We start from the raw sequence: 21,539 nt of genomic DNA, 5'->3' as shown, positions 1-21,539 counted from the left end.
TAATTTAATTTAGGTTTTGTTACTTTTCTTATATTTAAAATTGATTACACTATAAAAAGAAACTTAAACATCAGTGAGTTTTCTTTTTGGTTAAAAGATTTCAAGATTTGAAATTGCATATAAAAGTGTGCTATTCAAGTGAAACGCAGTGTACAACTAAGTACAGTTGGTAACCAACTTCCACTAGCCGCCGTATTCTACCCCCTCGCTTCGCAATAGCTGAAAATGAGTTTATTCAGTTTTTCAACTCATTAGGAGACCATTAGGAATAAAACAAGCTCCCTATGGAGAGCTCACCCAACTCTGAGCTTACCGAACGAAACTGTGATGCCTATTAGAAAGTTATTAGTTTACTTTGCCTAATTTACTATATAAGGACTCAGCTTCAACATGAGCCAATTGGATTTTGCCCAAACGAAATCGCTAACATTATCAAAAATCAACTGAATCCGAAAAAATCACCGGGCTGCGACTTCATAACTCCCAAAATAAACATTGAGCTCCCATATTGCGCCGTTTGCATTATTGCTATCGCTAAACTTGGCCATTTTCCAGTGAGATGGATAAAGTCAATTATAATAATAATAGCAAAGCCAGGAAAAGATCACCGAACCCCAACGTCGTACAGACCTATAAGCCTACCTTCTTGCTTATGATTATCAAAACTTTTTAAAAAATGCGTATTGACACAGATAAACACATACCTAAGAATGCAGAAAGGAATCCCGTCACACCACCTTGGATTTCGTGAAAATTTCGGAACAAGTTAGCAGATCAACCGGATAACAACAGAAATTCGGAACGCGTTCGAGAGCACTGCACTGCCATATTTTAAGACGTCTCTCAAGCATTTGATAGAGTCTGGCTAGAAGGTCTAATGTACAAGATCAAGACAATGCTCCCCTACAACATCCACAAGCTTTTAGAGTCTTACCATTACGACAGAAAATTTGCAGTGAGGTGCAACCCTGATAAAACTGATGATTTCACTATAGGAGCTGGAGTTCCTCAAGGCAACGTGTGTGCAAAGTTTCAACTCGATAGCTCTAAAACTGAGACAGACAGACGGACATGCTCATATCGACTCAGGAGGTGATCCTGATCAAGAATATATGTACTAAAAAAACTTTCCCAGCTTGCCCCACGGTAAGTATAAGGATCTGTGTAGATAACGAAGTAACGTATCTTGTCGTCCGCATCGACAGGCGGAGACCCATCGAATACAAGATGGTGAACTTAAAAATAAAAGCAATCAGCCTCCACTGAGTTATAAATGCTCGATCGCTTGAGTGCTTTAAACTCATTTGAACATATGGCTCAAAGCTGTGGAGGAACTCGCAGAAGCAACATAAAAATCATGCCGTGCGTCATACAATATCCTGAGAAATATCACTGAGGCAGCGAGAACATTTACAGAGACATTTGGTTGTTATACCTGTGGGAACCGGCAGCGATATGCTAAGCCAGCATTGATATCTTTCAAGAGAGCGTCGTTCTCCTCTCTATGACTCTCTCTCTATTCTTATATGTATCGAGTTTAGTTTTAAGTTGGCACTCGTGGCGATCGGAGAGTGGGAAATAAAGAAAATTGTAAAAAGCATAATTGTGCGTGTAAATGAATGGAATCGGTGCGGTGTTACATTGGCGACGAGGTAAACTAAATGGAATTTAAATTGAAGTCGTTAAAATTAATTATAACCACGATAAAAATTGGAAAATATCGAACAATGGAAATCGACCACGCTGAAAAAAAAAGAAAGAAGAAAGAAAAAAAAAAATCAGTGAAACGAAAAAAAACAAGAAAGGAAAGCTAACTTCGGGCGGAGCCGAAGTTGATATACCCTTGCAGTTCAGTCGCAGTCCGCTAGGTGGCGCCACCCATCTTATTTTATTAGATATATAGCGGATCGTTTATAGTCGGCCGATCCTTATGAAAATTGGCAGATCAGATTGTTTTCCCCAAAATAGAATCTGTACCAAATCCCATCTTTCTAACTTAAAAAACACCAAAGTTATGCCAATTTCGATCGTTCTATGACAGCTATAGGATATAGTCGGCCGATCCTTACGAAATTTTGTACATAAAATATTTTGGTCAAATATAACATGTGTAGAAACTCCCTAACTCTCTAACTTAAAAAACACCAAAGTTATGGCATTTCCGATCAATCAGTTATATGGCAGCTATAGGATATAGTCGACCGATCCCGGCCGTTCCGACTTATATACTGCCTGCAAAGGAAAGAAGGGTGTGTGCAAAGTTTCAACTCGATAGCTTTAAAACTGAGAGACTAGTTTGCGTAGAAACAGACAGACGGACAGACGGACAGACGGACAGACGGACATGCTCATATCGACTCAGGAGGTGATCCTGATCAAGAATATATATACTTTATAGGGTCGGAGATGTCTCCTTCACTGCGTTGCACACTTTTGACCAAAATTATAATACCCTCTGCAAGGGTATAAAAAATTATAATACCCTCTGCAAGGGTATAAAAACAAAAAAAAAAATTGTCTGACAGTGGACCGATGGAGAGCCCCAAACAAAAAAAAATAAATAATATTTGTTTGTTTTGTATATATGATATATATATAAAATATAAAATAATATATATATATATACATATGAAATAAATAGATAGAATAGGCTCGACAGAAGCATATATGAAAAAAAATAAATAATACTTGTTTCGTCCTAGTTGTTCTCAGGTGCAGCATTAGTTGTGATGGCTGAAAACATTATAAAACCTTTTTTATGTGAGAACTTGGAAAAGTCCGTTCGAATGGGAGAACTGGCTTCGAGCTTTCAAAATATATTTGGAGGTGGATTTTGCTACACTAGTCGATAAATTAACAATATACTTCTCACCAAAACAAAATTCGACATTTGAGCGACACCTGTTTAGGAAAATATCACCTGACGAAGGAGAGGATTTTGGCAAGTTCATCTTACGGTTGTAACAACAAATTCGGAAATGTAGTTTCGGTTCAACGAAAGCGGAAATGGAGGAGATATGTTTAAAAGATAAGATCATTGATACTTGGGCTAGTTCGGAATTAAAAAAAAAGCTGCTAGGAAAGGAACATACGTTAGGCGAAGTCATCGAAGCGTGCCAGGTCGACGAAGAGATCAGTAAGCAGTCCCAGTTAATGCTATCGAAGCCGGTCCCGGAGACTATTAACAAAATCTCAGACGGGAAAACGCTACTAAGTAATAATGGCGATTGTGGTAGATGTGGGCGGTCGGGTCATAAGGAGGATAGCCCTGCATGTCCCGCACGACTTAGTAATTGTAACCGATGATCCCGTCTGGGCCATTTTGGCCGGAAATGCCGAACGGTTTTGAAACGTCCATACCCGCAATCGTATGATCGAAAGAACAATGAAAACGTAAAACGCAGGAATGTGCGCTGGATTAAAGACGAGAACCAATCGGACAAAAATACCGATCAAGAAAGCTGTTTTAAAATAAGCAGTGACAACGAACAGGAAGAATGGATAAAATGCCGGATCGGAGGCGAAGAGGTTGCCATGATAATCGATTCCGGATCTCGATTTAATCTTATATCGCAGGACGATTGGATGGATCTTCAGTCGAGGAAAGCAACTGTTTTCAATGTGCGTACAGAGACCCAAAACCAATTTAAGGGATATGCCTCAGACACAATTTTAAACGTCACTTGTGTTTTTGAGGCACCAATAGGGATCAGGCCAGGCTCAGAGATGATTGCCTCCTTTTTCTTAATAGGAAAGGGACGACAATCACTACTTGGACGGGAAACGGCAACTAAGTTAAATGTTCTGCGAGTAGGGTAACCGGTAAATCACATTGAAGAAGTCACGTCGTTTCCTAAGTGGAAGGGAATTATTGTAAAACTGTCAATAGATCCACATGTTTACCCAGTGAAACAACCTTTGAGACGCATTCCCGTCGCGCTGGAAGATAAAGTCAACGCCAAGCTAGAAGAAGCGCGCAAGCTGGATATAATTGAACCGGTTAGTGGCCCCAGTCCTATCACCCGTAGTGATAGCATTTAAAGAAAACGGCGAAATCCGACTGTGCTTGGATATGAGACAGGCAAATCGGGCGATCCGCAGGGAGAATTACCCGTTAAGTACTTTCGAAACTTTTATGACCAGGTTGAGGGATGCAAAGTTGTTTTCACGGTTGGATCTCAAAGACGCGTACCATCAATTAGAACTAGAGGAGTCAAGCAGACAAATAACAACCTTCATAACACATCAGGGGTCGTTCAGATAAAAAAGATTGATGTTTGGCATAAACGCAGCTCCAGAAATTTTTCAACGACGCCTCGAAGGGCTCTTGGCGCCATCCTCCAACGTCATGAACTATATCGACGACATAATCATTTTTGGGAAAAATGAAAAAGAGCACGACAAGATAAAATTCCTGGTCACATCTTGACAGACAAAGGAATTCAAGTAGATCCTGAGAAAATATCGGCGATTGGTTTGTTTCGAGCTCCCAGAAACAAAGAAGAAACGCGTAGTTTCTTGGGGCTGGTCACGTACGTTGGGAAGTTTATTCCAGACCTGGCGGATCTAACTGAACCGTTACGTTTGTTGTTAAAGAAGGATCAAAAGTTTATTTGGGGAGCTGCTGAAGAAAAAGGGTTCCACAAGCTAGGGCCACTTCCCAATAATGAATACATATTAGTTCTAATAGACTATTACTCTAGGTACATGGAGTTTAAGTTTCTGCGCTCAATAACATCACAATCAATTATTGAAGCATGTAAGGACATTTTTAGTAGACTGGGTTACCCAAAATCGTTACGGACTGATAATGGTAGGCAGTACGTAAGCGGGGAATTTCGGAACTATTGCAAATCATGCGGCATTGAGCAAATCCCAACACCACCTTATTGGCCACAGGCAAACGGCGAAGTAGAAAATATGAATAAAGCCCTAGTCAAGCGTCTTAAGATATCCCATATGCACAAAAAGGACCTTAAAGATGAAGTCCGAACTTTTGCACTCATGTACAATGTCACGCCTCATGGGACGACAGGGACGCCTCCAACAGAATTAATGTTCAACCCAATTATCCGGGATAAGATCCCGGGTATACAGGATTGGAGCAGGATACAGGATTTAGTAGGAGTTTGCCGATTCAGCAGAAAAGGATAGAGATTGCATAAATAAAGAGAAAGGTAGGGAAATGGCAGACAAAAGAAGGGAAGCAAAGGAAGTAAACGTAAACGTTGGAGACAAAGTGGTCCTTAAGAATGTAGTTTTTCCACACAAACTAACACCTTACATCGACACCACGGAAAATGAGGTGGTGAAAAGGACAGGTGATCTAGTTCAGGTAGTAGGGGAAGGCAGAACGCTGATGAGGAACGTTAGTCACCTTAAGAAGGTTCCCAAATCGGAAGTGCCATAACTTTGGTGTTTTTTTAAGTTAGAGGGTTGGGAATTTCCGCCCTCACTATATATTTTATAGCCATTTTGAATTGTGTACATTGTACAATCGTAGTAGTGACGGTTATACGTATTACTGTCGCAATGCCAAGAAAAGGCAAAGGGGCCAATTTGAGTCGTCGAACAGACAAATCCACAACCGCGCGAGATAGAAGAGCACGAAAATCAGGCGAACAAATCGAAGAAGATTGCGTCAATCAGAATGGCAAGAGGCACGAGATGAACGTAATCAAGAAAGACAACTGCAACGAAGATAAGCACGCAGATTCATAGTTAATCGACTTAGAAGAATTGACCAACAACGCCAACAAGTTCATCGAGCATTTACATCAGGCGCATTTCTTCGACTAGCATTCCAGCACGAACCTGATGTTGAATATTCTGCTCATTCCAAAGTGATTAATTGATACTTTGGATAAGAAATGCCTGTATTGTCATGCACTTAAACTTAAAAATGAGCCACTTGGGATGTGTTGCTCATCAGGAAAAGAACAACTATCCGAAATTGAAACACCACCTGAACCATTGCGCGGTTTACTTCTCGCTACAGATGGAGATTCTACCCTGTTCCAGAAGTCAATTCGTACAATTCGTACTGTTTGGAGCAACAGAAATAGTTAACAATATTGCTGGAAACGGTCAACATTTTAATTCCACGTTCAAAATCAAGTTTTACAAATCTACTTTATGGATGGCGAAGACTCCACAACCATTTACAATTGAAGGTTCTAGCTCCGATCATTCTACTTCGTAACTTGAACCCACCACGGCTGTGTAATGGTTCACGGTTAGTAATTAAGAAATTCATGAAAAATATCATTGAAGCCAGCATTTTGAATAGGAAGTTTCGAGGCGAAAATGTGTTATTGCCACGAATCCCTATGATTACTACAGATGTGCCAATTGAATTCAAACGGACTCAATTTCCAATTCGATTATCATTCGCTATGACGATCAATAAGTCACAAGGCCAAACATTATCTGTATGTGGCTTAGATTTGGAAACGCCATGCTTTTCCCATGGACAACTATATGTGGCATGTTCTCGCGTGGGAAAACCATCTAGGTTATTTGTGCTGGCTAAAGACGGATTAACCATTAATATTATTCTTATTGAACTAAAAAAAATTTTGTTTGAAAAAATCTATGTGGCAAAACAACGTTTGCCGGGTTTTCTAGTATACTAATATAAGCTGCTACCTAACTACAAGGGTATATTTCATGCAAAAGAAGAATTTTCATGCAAAATCTGATACCTTTATTCACACGAATATAGTCCCTGAGATCAACGTGTTCATACGGACAGACTCTAGTTGATGCTGATCAAGACCTTTACGGAGGCGGAGATGATTCCATTTCTATGTTACCTGGTTACATAATTAAACTTTTTTAATTTTAATAAAATTATAACGAATTCGTTTATCAATTAGCGGCAACGTCAGAAATTTATTTAGCATTCTAAATTTAATAACTCTAAAATCGATTCATTATATGCATTTTCCTTTCTGGAATTTTTTCTACATAATAAAACCAGTGAGACCTAAAAGTAAGTATATAATAAAATAAATATAATTAATAAATATAATTATTGGTTTATTATAGTTTTTTTTGGAGGGAGCTTTCATTGAATCCGAAATCGGAAGGCTGCCTACAGTATAAATTGGAACAAATTTCAAAAATAAATTTTCTTCCTTTTTTTTTGCACGGTTATTTCATTTTTTCAAAACTATATGTATTATAAAACGAATTGTAAAAAACAATGCAATTCACGGAACAAAAAATAGAACTGTTGTATGGTTATGTTATATTCACACCAGTAGTGTATATTTAAAAACATCTACATATGATTATAGGCTATTGTGTATTTATAAACATCCTTTGTATATGGCTCTAATATTAAGTAATTTGTTCATTTATATTATTAATTTTTATTTTATTGTCTGCGTAGCCGAAAATGTAACAATACTAGCTCTAATTCAATCATTTTGTTTCTTCTCTAATTAGAGCAACTGGCTTGGTGGCAACAATGGAAAATAAACAATATTGTTCTACTTTTAACTGGAATTTTAATTTTATTACTAATTGTGGTAATAATTTGTTGCATCATTATTTGTGTATGCCGTCGTCGGCGTCGCCAGGATAAATGTAAGTACATTAAATAAATACAAATCATCTTTTAAATAAAAATTTAAAAACTGTTGAAAAAAAAAATAATATTTAAAAATTTTCAACGAAAATAATAAAGATAAATCATGGGGGTAAATATTTAAAAAAAATAGTTATAATTTCAATTTTGCTTTTTTAATTAAAAAAATTTTTTAATTTTTTTTCTTTGAAATCTTTTAAAAAATTGTATTATTTTTTTTGTTTTAAATTCTTTAATTATTTGCGGCTGTCAACTAATTCATAATTTCATCCATAGCAATCCGATTCGCGAAGTAACATACATAAATCTTAAATAATTAAAAAAATATATATATTAAATTAAAGATAAATAAGTTTCATTAAATTTTTCCGAGGTTCCTAATTTTAACGATTGTTAAAACTGATATACACATTCTCAAACTAATTGGGAAAAAGTCAATTTTTTGATTTTAATTATATAATATATTTAATATATGTAATTTTATATCTTAACATAGAACTTATCAAATATTATTTTATTCTTTAAGATGCTAATGAAAATTTTACACAACTAATTTTTATTATTAAGTCTCTTATTATAACATTTATAAAAATATATTATAATAATATTTTAATATATAAAAGTTTTGATAATTTATACATCTACATACTTTCTATTTATATACCTCTACACCACACGATTGCCTTTACAAACATTAACTGCTGCATTACCCGTAAACCTCATAATATCATATCTAAATGCGATGTGTAATTTTGCCAATCTATAATGATCATTAACAAAATATGTATGCTTATATACTCAAATATAACAAGATCTTTCGGAGGTCTCAATAAGCGGTAACCAAAGGTAAGTCAATTTTTTATAAACGTTTTCTCTTTTGCGGTTCCAATGAAAAGTAAACCATACTTTGTTTTTTCTTTTAAAGTATTGTTTCTTATTATTTTTTTGTTAAAATTATTTGAGTTCTCATATTTTAATACCCACTATATAATTTTATATTATATTTAAAAATAATCATAATTATTTTACACAATTTATCACAAATCACAATTTATCTATACAATATCAATAATCTATAACAACATGTTGTCACTTGAATAAGAGATCATAACCTAGAATCATATAGTTTTTTGCTAGTATGCAGAATTTTACTTTTAACTCAGTTTTGAAAATGGTGCTTTGAATGACTCCGATTCATAAAAATTAAAAACTAGTTGATAAATTCCAATGTCATATTTATGTACCAACGAAGGGCATATAATTTTTCTATTATATATTAAAAGGGATTATGAGAGTGGGATGCATGAATATGGGAATAATGACCACTTTTCAGGCATTTAATGTTACAATACATTACTATACTATACTGCAACGTACAGTCGTGGCTAGGACATTACATTCGAAAATCGGGCGAGAGACGTTCGAAATCTCGTCGGCTTGTGGGTGAGTTCTCTTAAGGCTATCCACTCCCCGCAAGGCTCCTACGTGTCTATCATATTATTCGAAATCAATCGAATGTCCTTTATATTAAAACATTTGATATACGGTGGATTTTAGTCATATTTTTGTCACTGGGTAGCTTTACATTGGCAGCCGGTTTCCAACGAATTTACCCTAATCCGCACTTATTAAAAATTACGGGACTCTTATTCAAGTGACCAATAATGAATGTTTTATTTCACGTTGTTAACCTAAATCATAATAAAATCATTTTTTTTTATTTTCATATGCATTAACCTCATAAATACTCCAACCCTGCGCTATAATCTATAATAAACAGTGTACTGACTTGCAAGTCGGGTTTTGCGCAACTGCATGACACTTTACCCGCAATAAATACTACTGCAGGCATACCTAACCCTAAGTCAATTCATAAAGAATGGAAAAATCGTCAAAACCCAACAGGTATAAGTAATATTTGTGAATCTGAATCTATGTATCCCGACACAAATGCACATAAGTCGCCCCCACGTTGGCCACTTCGACCTGGTGTTATGCTTCACGTAAACAATGAGACCAAAGAAAATCTAGTCGTAAATAGAACGACAATCAAACAGGATTCTATTAAGAACGATGAGTTTGGAAATATTACTGCTAAATTGAATAACATGTTAGTTGCACCACAGACTGAAAGTTTTAACAACAATTTTCTCTCAAAAATGTTTTTATGGTCAAAAAAAAAGGTTCCAACTGAACTAAATCAAAATGTTCCATCAAAATACGAAAATGTAACATCTACCGATACAGGCGTATCATCGATCTACGTTGATAATATAGATACCGAAGTAACTTCTTCATCATCATATTCTGATAACATACTTGAACGTCTAATTTCCTATATTAAAAGAGCCAAAAGGCCTTCCCAAATTTATTCTCAGGATAGTCAGCGTAGCCAAGTTTGTCTCTTGCGGACAATTTGGCGGCGGCGTTTTTATAATGAGACCAATTGCAAGTTTAGAGATCATCATCGCCTTAAGGGTATTCGTTGCAGTGGCAGTGGTATAGTATATTTTATATTATTGTTTTATTTTTAATTATTTATAATTTTTTGTTTTATTTTCTATGCTTTGAATTTGAAAACATCAACGTATTTGAATAGTCACTTATAAAAAAAAAAAAGAATGTACGGATTTAAGTAACAACTTCGCACACGAAGAAGCTTCAGTTAAATCTAATTCAATGCGAACGACCCTACTTATGAGCTTTAAGGATAAAACGAAATCTGAAGCAACTGCTATATCTGAAAAAGGATTACTTTCGATTGGAGCTCCTAGCCTACAGTTGTTTACAAATGTCTCGCAACCAATTGCATTTGAGAATATTAGTTCCGCCTTTTTGAACGGTGCCGGTACTTATATCTCCTCGATGGACCATACCTTTAGCTTGACACCAACGAAAACAAATACAAAATGTAAGAAAACATGTTTAAAATTAAAATACTAGGTTAAATTTAAATCACACTGGTGGTAGACAGGCCGACAAAATCGAACTATTAACCCTCAATTTCTGCGGTACACCTAAGAAAATATATTTATCAAATTATAACATGTGTCGAATCAAATAACAAAGCTCTTGACTGCATCAAGTACCAGTGACAAATGCAAAAGTCACGCCCAATATTAATTATTAATATATTAATTAATAGTCTAATTGTTAACAAAAAGTCAAATTTAGGTATTACAAATTGAACATTTTAAAATATTCTTAATTGGCATGTGCAATAGAAATATAAAGCATACACATGCGGCGTAGGAACCAACATTTTTATACCCTTGCAGAGGGTATTATAATTTTGGTCCAAAGTGTGCAACGCAGTGAAGGAGACATCTCCGACCCTATAAAGTATATATATTCTTGATCAGGATCACCTCCTGAGTCGATATAAGCATGTCCGTCCGTCCGTCCGTCCGTCTACGCAAACTAGTCTCTCAGTTTTAGAGCTATCGAGTTGAAACTTTGCACACATCCTCCTTTTCCTTGCAGGTAGTACATAAGTCGGAACGGCTATATCCTATAGCTGCCATATAACTGATTGATCGGAAATGCCATAACTTTGGTGTTTTTTAAGTCAGAGAGAGTTTTTTAAGTTCCACACATGTTATATTTGACCAAAATATTTTAAGTACAAAATTTCATAAGGATCGGCCGACTATATCCTATAGCTGTCATAGAACGATCGGAATTGGCATAACTTTGGTGTTTTTTAAGTTAGAAAGATGGGACTTGGTACAGATTCCATTTTGGAAAAAATAATCTGATTTGCCAAATTTCATAGGGATCGGCCAACTATATCCTATAGCCGCCATATAACTGAACTGGTGCAAGGGTACATCTATTAACTGCAAGGGTATATCAACTCCGGCCCCGCCCGAAGTTAGCTTTCCTTTCTTGTTTTATGTAGAAATCATTATTGAAAGAATATAACTTTACCTAATGAAATTATACATGAAAGGAAAGCTAATTTGGGCGGAACCGAAGTTGATATACCCTTGCAGTTAAGAAGCAGCTTATTTTATTAGATATAGGTATATCGGATCTTAAAAAGCACAATGATTGAGAAAGCCCCAGGCATCTATAAAAATAACAAGTTTTTATCATTTCCGATCATTCAGTTATATGGCAGCTATAGGATAGATTGGTAGATCGGATAAGTTGGCCCAGAATCAATTTCACAGAAAGTCCCATTCCTCTAACTTAAAAAATAACCCAAAAGTTTTTGCATTTTCGATCAATCAGTTATATGGCAGCTATATATAGTAGACCATATATGCGTGCATTAACCAAGAAAATATCGAGTATATCTTTTCAGCTTTCAGAGTATTTAAACAATTAAAAACTCGAAATAAAAATAAAGGGTTTAAGGTCGAAACAAAAAAAATGACGAACCCTGTACTTTTTAATGCATATATGGTAATTAATTCTATTTAGTGTCTTAATAAGCAAACCGATTCTATTGAGCCTCTACTGAAACTAAAGTTCGCTTCGAACTTGCAGTTTTTCGTTATAAATCTATAATCAATGGTCATCTGTGATCATCATCAATGGTGGGTTCAATTTTCAGCAGCAAAATCTGGTTTCTGAGAAAATTATTTAAACTTTTATTTATTTTTTAATATCGCAGTTTCAATATAAAATGTTATATTCAATAATTTTTTAAACGAAAAAAGATTTAAACTAACAGGGCATCATTTTTTGTAAACCCATGCCTATTGCGAGTGCAATCGGCAGGAATGGTTTTAGTTAGATCATTTTTACCTAAAAATTTGCAAAAAGTTATTTAGCTTAGGAGAAATTTGGGTGAAAGTAAAAACTTCTAAATTTATATTTATTACTAATTTAGAGGTACTGGAAACATTGGAACTCCCAGACAAAATATTGCAACTCAGTAAAGAAGACATCTCAGACCCTACAAAATATACATCCTTTTTCTCCTTAGTCGATATAAGCAGGTACGTCTGTCCGTCTGTACCTATGTCTGACACCAAAGTTGTATCATTTCCGATCGTTTAGTTATATGGCAGCTAAAGGCTATAGTCGGCCGATCCTTATGACATTTGGTAGATTGGATAAATCAGATCGGTTTCATAAGGATACAGTTGCAGATAGTCATGGTTATCTAAAAGAATACGCTAAAATTTAGCATATTAGGTGATAGGTGATAGAACCTATTTTTGTTTTGAACTTTGGTTCAAGGGATTTTTTATACGTGGAGTAAAAAAAAGGATTATGTTGTCCTGTGTCATAACTATTTTTAATTCATTAGAACCTAAATTAAATTAAAATACATACATGTTCTAATCCAATGTGGCATCTTACATTTTGGCACGGAAACTACTCACATTTGAACAACCCGTAAAAAAGTCTCAATCTACTGCATAGTAGAAGACACATAGAACACCTATTTTATATAATAGAATACACATTTTATTAAAAAACAAAAAAGGAAAGCTAACTTCGGGCGGAGCCGAAGTTGATATACCCTTGCAGTTAAGGTTGTTCCATTTCCGATCGTTGAGTTCTATGTCGTCTATAGGATATAGTCGGCCGATCCTTATAAAATCAGAAAATTTGCCAAATCAGATTATTTTGTCCAAAATAGAATCTGTACCACGTCCCAACCCTCTAACTTAAAAAACACCAAAGTTATGGCATTTCCAATCAATCAGTTATATGGCAGCTATAGGATATAGTCGACTGATCCCGGCCGTTCCGACTTATGTATCAACTCGATAGCTCTAAAACTGAGAGACTAGTTTTCGTAGAAACCAGACAGACAGACGGACATGCTTATATCGACTCAGGAGGTGATCCTGATCAAGAATATTTATACTTTATAGGGTCGGAGATGTCTCCTTCACTGCGTTGCACACTTTTAACCAAAATTATAATACCTTCCGCAAGGGTATAAAAACGTTTATATTGGAAGGCTTTTTGAATTTTCCCAGAAAGTATTCGCTATTCTCTGGGAATAATTTGTGTATTTTTCAATAAGCTTTCGAATGTTGGATTGCGTCGAATTTTTGGCCGTCATTCAATTTTTACGGAACCAACCGCATACACACATTTTGTAAGCCCAAATGGCGGTCATAATCTGATAAATCGATGTTTTGGAGATGTTCAATTCCATTGCCATCAATTTAATGATGATTTCGTCAGATTTTTTATGAATTCACGCACAGTTTCTATGAAATTTTCGGTAATCACGAATTTGTATTGTTATTATTGTCCTCACGATTACTTTGAAATCGTTGAAACCACTTGTACACTCTGCTGCGGGATAGGCAATCACCGCCATAAACTTCTTTGATAAATTAAAACGTTTCGGTAAAAGTTTTTCCAACTTTAAAACATAATTTAACGTTGGCTCTTTCTTTGAAGCTCATTTTCGAAGCGATAACACAAACATACTGAGACTTAAATCGCAAAAGCTTCACTTTTAATCGATGAAATGTCATGAATTTCTCGCTGGACAAACGATATGCAGATTCTTATGCGCTAGATTCAAAAAGTCCTGTTTTCAAAAGTTCGCCCCAATATTCTTTTCTTCTTGGTCTGGAGTTACTGAAATTTTTATAGACAGACATCGCCCAATAATTCTTTACTTTTATTTAGTTAATCCCATCATGCTGGTTCGGGCAATTTATACCAGTGGGTTGTCATAACTCACGAGTGTTGGTTTTTTTTTAATTTTTAAATAGGTTTATTGTACCGCTCAAATGAAAATTTTAACATTGCTTTTAGGCAATGTTTTTGCTATTGCTTTATTGCAATAGATCTCTTTGACGCTCGACTCACTCCCTATTTAGCATCATGGGCTCCCTACTATTAGCACACTCTTTAGCACATGCATTGATAGGCGCAGCGCTTAACCAGCATGAAGTTGTTCTGGCTCTTAATCTTATTTCCCAACGATATTAATCTGATTGTCTGTATGGGATGTTGTGGCTTAATAACAATAGTTAAAAATAATACAGGTTCAAATACACCTTTTGGTAGAAGATTCATGAACATGGAGTTTGGGGCTAACAAGTTTGATGAGACTGAGTCGTAAATCAGCAGTCGAAGAAGTCGGTCGCAAAGTGAAAAAATAGTTGTATAAACTTTGAAGTTTTCGAAACAATATTTACTTAAAATCTGGAGAGACGTGAGTGATTTTCGTTGTTTTTCTCGAAAGTGCCGAATAGGAATATTTTTATTGTGTAATTTTATATATCACTATTCCAAATTTTCGTCATCAAAATTAATTTAAAAAATTTTGTTGAATGACTTCTCGAGATTATTTTATATCTTTGTGAATAGTAAAATTGGTGGCTGGTAAAATTATTAATAACACCTACATCTTCGAAAACAAACAGTCGTTCGCTTAAGTCTTCGTTATAATTCGCCATATTCTTGTATCCAAAACTAAGCCTAGCTTACTTATTGAGGGGCAAATTCGCGCCACTCAATCCAATATATATCAAACCAAAACCAATCTAAATTTAAACTATTTTTACGGCATATTTATTTAAAATACTCTTCGGCGTATTTATTGTTTCTAATATTTATACGTATTTTATTTATGGTCTTCAAAAAAGTAAAATATATGTATAAAAAAATCTTTCTAATGAAGCTTAGATAGCTTCATTAGTACGCAGTTCCTTAAATAAAGATAAGCTATTTTTAAAATTTTAGATAAAAAATTTCTTCTTTTTTTTAGTAAAAAACACAAATTTTTTTAGAATTAGAGGAAACAAAATATGACAGACAAACTGATGGACAAACTACATAGACATTGGGAAGAAGAAGGTAATATCTAATTTCTTTAATAACTTCTGAACGATACGTTGGAATGGTTGAAATACCAATACACGCATATGTGGGAGTATAATGCGAAAAAAGAAAAATATTTTGTCTGACCACACCAATGTTTCCTACTATCTCTCAACAATTGCCGCGGCTAACTTACGTAGGGAAGATTCACCGAATTTATAAATGCGCCGTAATTGCCCGAGCTCAGAAATAATGAATACAGATATTTAGTTACAACGTCTCCTTCATTAGCTTTTATTAACCATATGGATGATTATTTTGCTTTACGGTTGCCACTGGTCGTTTCCGATGTTCGCGCTTGCCCTATCGACGTTCACCAGTCTACGTTCTTTGGTTTGGTCTACGTAAAGTTTGGTCACTTTATTTGCTGTAAAATTCATCGCCGATATACATACCTTGGCCATTGCATCCTGCCATGATCTTTGACTGGTTTCTACCGCAGTTAATATGCTTTTGAGTGTACTCATTACCCTTTCGATCTGGCTATTGACCCTACCCGCGCCAGTATTAAATGAAAATTAATCTTTTGAACTCATAAAAACCCACACTGGTAAAACATCGACTTAGATCCACTACAATTTGAGTAGCCACGCCAAATAAAGAAACAATAGATTATACAGGTTTCGGTATTATGTTCAATATATGAACAAATTAACTAATTTTGTAATGAAATATTAATTTTAAAAATTGAATTAAAAAAAGCTCTTCCTCTCTTTATCTTAAAGCGGACGGACGTGTTTTTTTTGTGCGCACTACGTTTTTGTAAAACTTGCAATAAGCTATAAACAATCGGTGTTTATTTTCTTTACATTTACATTTATAAAAACAAATTACAATTTCGTAGATCCGTATCGCTTCGCGTGTTCAGTGATATATTTGGAGGTAAAAATATTAATTTGTTTAATTTACTTTCCAAACATAGCCCTGCTCTGCTTCTTCATCTCCAACGGTGTTGTTGCTATTCTTTTGCTTCTACTCTCGCTCAATAGAGATTCTTATCTCTATTTCTTTAAATCTTGCTAACTTGCACTAACTGCTCTCTTTAATCTCCCCCTTTCGTTTCCTTGGTACAGTGGTTCAAGGTTCCTCATTAATAAATCAAATAATATTATTAAATTAATTATTAATTTTTATTTAATAATTTTTAATAAATTAATTATTTAATTTTTAATAATTTTTAATAAATTAATTATTTAATTTTAAATAATTTTTTATAAATTAATTATTTAAATTTTTTTAATAATTATGGATTTTAAATTGGTCTGTGCATTAAAGTCTTGCAATAAGACAATCTCGTCTTCCCAGCCTACCATCCATTGCTGGCTCTGTGAGAACGTGTTACACGCTAAGTGTGCCGGGTTCACGGCCTCAGTGTCGGATGCAATCTCGCGTAGGTCTGGACTCCACTTTTGCTGTGACGGTTGTCGTGCTGTTCAGGACGAAATGAGGTCGTTCATGAGGCAGACTAAAAGCGGTTTCAAGGAGTTGATTAGTGGTTTTCGAAAAATCAATGACCAACTCTGTGCGCTTGATACACAGTTTAGTAGTCTTCAACTACTAAATGAGTCTCCAAAGCGTAAGAAATCCGCTTTTAGTGATGTGCTCGGGTCGAATAATCTTCAGCCAGCTCAGCCGACAAATATACAGCCGCTTATATCTCTGGCCACCCCAAGGGCCGGACCTGAGAAAAATTCGGCTTCCGAATGTCTCGGGATCAATGAGCAATTGTCCGATATGTCCTCTGTGGCATCGCTTTTAGTGGTCCCAGACCCAATAATTCAAACTCCTGTAACAGTCTCCAAACAGGGTAATAAACCGTCCGGACCGCCGGTACGCACTGATGCCGCAGTATTAGTTACGACGGCACCAAAACCCTTGCAGGTGATCCCACCATCCAAACATATTTTTGTTTCCCGGCTTGCCCCTGATACTTCGGAGATTGATATCTCGGCTTACATCAAAGCCAAAGCAAAAGCCGACATAAAGGTGGTGGATATTACAAAATTCAAATATTCTTACACCAGGCACACGTCATCTTTCAAAATACGTGTGCCCTTGCAGATGTTTAAGACGATCTGTTCCGCCAGCTTTTGGCCAGAGAACATTTTCGTCCAAGAACATCAGCCAAGTACGGTGAAAAAAAAGATAACCAAACCTGTGGGTGTAAAACTCCCACATGTTAAGGCCACTGATCAACCTTCCACCTCTTCTTCCTCAATCCCAAAAAACTAATGTCTTCATTAACACTTACCTATCAGAATACAAGAGGGTTACGTAGTAAACTTCCCAAACTGTATTCTGATAGTTCTTTTTTTGCATCCCATATTATTGTATTTACAGAAACTTGGTTAAAGCCGGAGATCTTAAGCTCCGAAGTTTTTCCTAGTAGGTACACCACTTTTAGATGTGATAGAACCTTGCGAAGGGGAGGAGGAGTGCTAATTTCTGTAGACTCCAAATTCGCTTCTGAAGAGGTAAAATCACAAGAGTTTGGTGACATTGAATTTCTTTGCATCAAAATCACTTTGTCCGATCAATCTTTGTATGTTACCTGTTCGTACATACCACCTTCGTCCGAACCGCCAACATACTGGCAACATTTGTCCGCTATTCGTCTGGTTTTCGACCGTCTGTCTGATGGTGACCAGCTGATAGCTCTGGGTGACTTTAATATCCCAGAACTTATGTGGTCCAATGTTGATAATTCACCGTCATTACAGCTTAACTCCCACCATGACTTCCCTGAGGGCATGTTTGACATGTCACTCGGGCAAATTAACCACGTCAGAAATTCTTTAGGTCGGCTGTTGGACTTATGCTTCGTTTCTGATCCTGATGGAATTACTCTTTCCAGAACTTTGCCCCTTTCTAACCCTGAGGATCCATATCATCCCACTCTTGAGGTTTCAATCGAAAATAACTACTTTTTTGACCTTAAGTCTACAGTTAAATCCCAGAAAGTTCGTTTCTTTCGTAAGGCTGACTTTATGAAATTAAATAAGTTAATTTTGGAATTTGATTGGTCTGATTTACTGGCATGCGAGGATATAAACATTGCATTACAAAAATTTTATTACACTTTGAACATATTTTTCGACGTTTGCGTGCCGTGCAAATATCCGTCCGCTTCAACGAATCCGCCTTGGTATACAAGGCACCTTATAAATTTAAAGAATAGTATGAGTAGACTATTAAACAAACATAGATTATCTGGCTGTACAGTTAGTTATTCAAGATACTTAGTAGCTCGGTCTAATTTCACCTTGCATAACGCAGAATGTTATAGGAGTTATATTCGCCGCTGCAGGATTCAGTTTACTCAGGATCCGATGCAGTTTTATAACTTCGTAAACACTAAGCGTAAACATGTATCTTTTCCCCCACTGCTTACGTTTGAGAACTCTTCTGCGAACACCGATCAGGCGATGGCCGATCTCTTTGCACAGTTTTTTCAAACTACCTATTCACCTAGCAGCAGTTTAGCTCAGCCTTACACTTATAATATCCAATCAGCCAACCTTATATTTTGCCCATCTTTCGATCAAAGTGGTGTGTTATCGGATCTTCTTAAGATTAAGCCCGTGTATTCGCCAGGCCCTGATGGAGTACCAGGCTGTGTTCTGAAGTACTGCGCCGAGGCACTGTGCAAACCGCTTGTTAAACTCTTTAATCTATCGCTGGAAACTTCGATCTTTCCCCTTATGTGGAAGGAATCCTTCATTATTCCGCTGCATAAAAAAGGGAAAAAATCCGACGCTGCTAATTATAGAGGCATCTCTAAATTGTCAGCAATTCCAAAGCTTTTTGAAAAACTTATCACTCCACATTTGCAACACCTATGTAGTTCAATAATAACTCCGTGCCAGCATGGCTTCATGAAGCGCCGCTCCACCACTACCAACTTATTGGAGCTAACATCTTTTATCACGGATGGCTTCCGGAATGGCTTACAAACAGACGTCATATACACTGACTTCAGTAAAGCATTTGACTCTGTTAACCATTCGCTTCTTATAAGTAAACTCAGTCTTTTGGGATTCCCAACTGATCTTCTTATGTGGATTTCGAGCTACTTATCAGGGAGAACCCAACGTGTTTTCTTTAAAGATGTTACCTCGCGTTTAGTCCGCGCCACATCGGGGGTGCCCCAAGGAAGCCATCTTGGACCCCTACTCTTTACTTTGTTTATTAACGACTTGCCCCTTGCCTTAACTAATTCACTTGTACTTATGTACGCTGATGACGTTAAGCTATGCCTTCAGTATAAATTCACTAGCGCCCAGTCTAGACTTCAATCCGATTTGGATAAACTTCAAAATTGGTGTTTAGCAAATAACCTAAAGCTTAATGGATCGAAATGTAAACTTATGTCTTTTTACCGATCTAGTCCTCACCAGGCTATGTACTTTCTCTATGGGAACGCCTTAGAACGATTAACTCAGGTTAACGATCTAGGTGTCCTATTAGATTTGAAACTTAAATTTACCGACCATGTATCTACCATGGTTAATAAAGCCATGGGTGTGCTTGGTTTTATTAAAAGATGGTCAAAAGAATTTAATGACCCGTACATAACTAAAACGTTATATACATCACTGGTCCGTCCGATTCTAGAGTATGGATCGTGTGTCTGGAGTCCTCAATATGGAGTACACCAAGATCACATTGAATCTGTACAAAAAAAGTTCCTTACTTTTGCTCTTAGGGGACTTAATTGGGATGCAAATCTTTACCTCCCCTCTTATCATAGTAGACTTTTACTAATCAACTTACCATCATTAACAAATCGTAGAACGATGCTGGGTGTCATGTTTCTATATAATCTTATTTATGGAAATATAGACAGCCAGCATTTACTAACACGTTTAAATTTTAACATTCCTAGTAGAAGGACCAGAAACTTTCGTCCTCTACTCCTCAGCCATTGTAGTTCGACATATGCCCAACACGATCCGTTCAGGGTATTATGTTCGGACTACAATGGTCTCTACCACATCTTATCACTTTGCTCTACTAACAATCTTAAATCGCTTATATTAACCGCCTTATCTATGCAACACCCTTCCTCGTAATATCTTTCTCCTATTCCTCGCTTATCTGTCTCGGATCTATTCCCGCGATTCGAGCCGTACGTTACGCGGCAGCGTCCCTCGGTCGGTTGGACGGGAGGTGGGCTGTACGTATGCAGTGGGAACCGCGCAAAAAATGTAGCTCTGCCTGTACTTCACCTACAGGTTGGTTTGATAATTTGCATGTGATGCAATTTTCAACAAACCGGCAGACATATTTGAAAATGTTTTGGAACCAGTTAAAAGGTATAAATCTTGTTGATGTAATAAAAGACAGATGAACAATGCAGTTGATTTACAAAAATAAAGAACGGAAATATATATTCAGAACGTTGTAATAATATTTATTAAGGTGCAGATAAAATAGGAAAAGAAGAAAAGCTAGCCCAATTTATGGTGCGTATGCGATGAGATGATAGTCGAGAGTGAGAGCCCGCCTGATTAAGAAAAAATTCGCTAGCTTAAAATGCTACAGATAAGGCCCATTGAAGCCAAGCTGCTTGCGACCAACAATAACGGTAATAGCAATAAATAAAGTAAACTTATTGTGTTTTTTTTACGAAGCTGCTGTTGCCTGGCCCGGCATTTTCCCCCGAGTTGGGGTCTGCCCTCCAACTTCATCCTTAAGGGGCAATAGACTAAGTTAAAGACTTGACTTTTGGTGATTTCACATACGGATAAAAAAGTCGTCTTTTATATAAATCCGACAAATAAAATTCGTAAATTATTTTTTAGTTATTTATTTATTTTTTGTATTCATATTTCTTAAAATTTATTATTTCAGTATGCTAAACAACTTTATTTAAACTTAATAATAATATAATTAATTTTTATTGAATGTGGTAGGTGTAGAGTCGTTCGAGTCAAACATTGCGATTCTTTAACCATTTAGTCATAGTCGATACTAATTTTACTATTACTGCCAGGTCCTATTTCATTTTTTATGGTCTTAATAAAAATATGAAATTTTGGAAAAAAAACAACAAAATTAATAAAGTAAAAAGTAAGTATAAAACGGATTTTTTTTCTAAATTTCAGGCTTTATTGCAAATAACTAGCCAGCT

The 21,539-nt window shown here is 36.0% G+C and overlaps 1 protein-coding gene and 1 long non-coding RNA gene across 37 annotated transcripts in view; one reads left to right on the top strand and one right to left on the bottom strand.

Annotated features, from left to right (window-relative positions):
* The window catches only part of LOC6493876 (B-cell receptor CD22), a 94,813-nt gene that overhangs the window by 57,071 nt on the left and 16,203 nt on the right, over positions 1–21,539 (top strand). For 20 of the 36 annotated variants that reach the window (XM_032454257.2, XM_032454252.2, XM_044714862.1 and 17 more), the window contains 5 exons: positions 6,983–6,994; positions 7,453–7,593; positions 8,407–8,440; positions 9,375–10,093; positions 10,194–10,505. In XM_032454257.2, the coding sequence (XP_032310148.1) occupies positions 6,983–6,994; positions 7,453–7,593; positions 8,407–8,440; positions 9,375–10,093; positions 10,194–10,505 (1,218 nt within the window). The other 16 variants (XM_014909107.2, XM_014909116.3, XM_044714864.1 and 13 more) reach the window with 6 other exon arrangements.
* The window catches only part of LOC26515499, a 74,814-nt gene that overhangs the window by 43,431 nt on the left and 9,844 nt on the right, over positions 1–21,539 (bottom strand). The window lies entirely within an intron of this gene.

This window comes from Drosophila ananassae, chromosome 2R (genome assembly GCF_017639315.1).
Source record: "Drosophila ananassae strain 14024-0371.13 chromosome 2R, ASM1763931v2, whole genome shotgun sequence".
Lineage (NCBI taxonomy): Eukaryota > Metazoa > Arthropoda > Insecta > Diptera > Drosophilidae > Drosophila > Drosophila ananassae.
The sequence above is the reverse complement of the archived record's forward strand: the minus strand, read 5'-3'. Positions and strand labels throughout refer to the sequence as shown.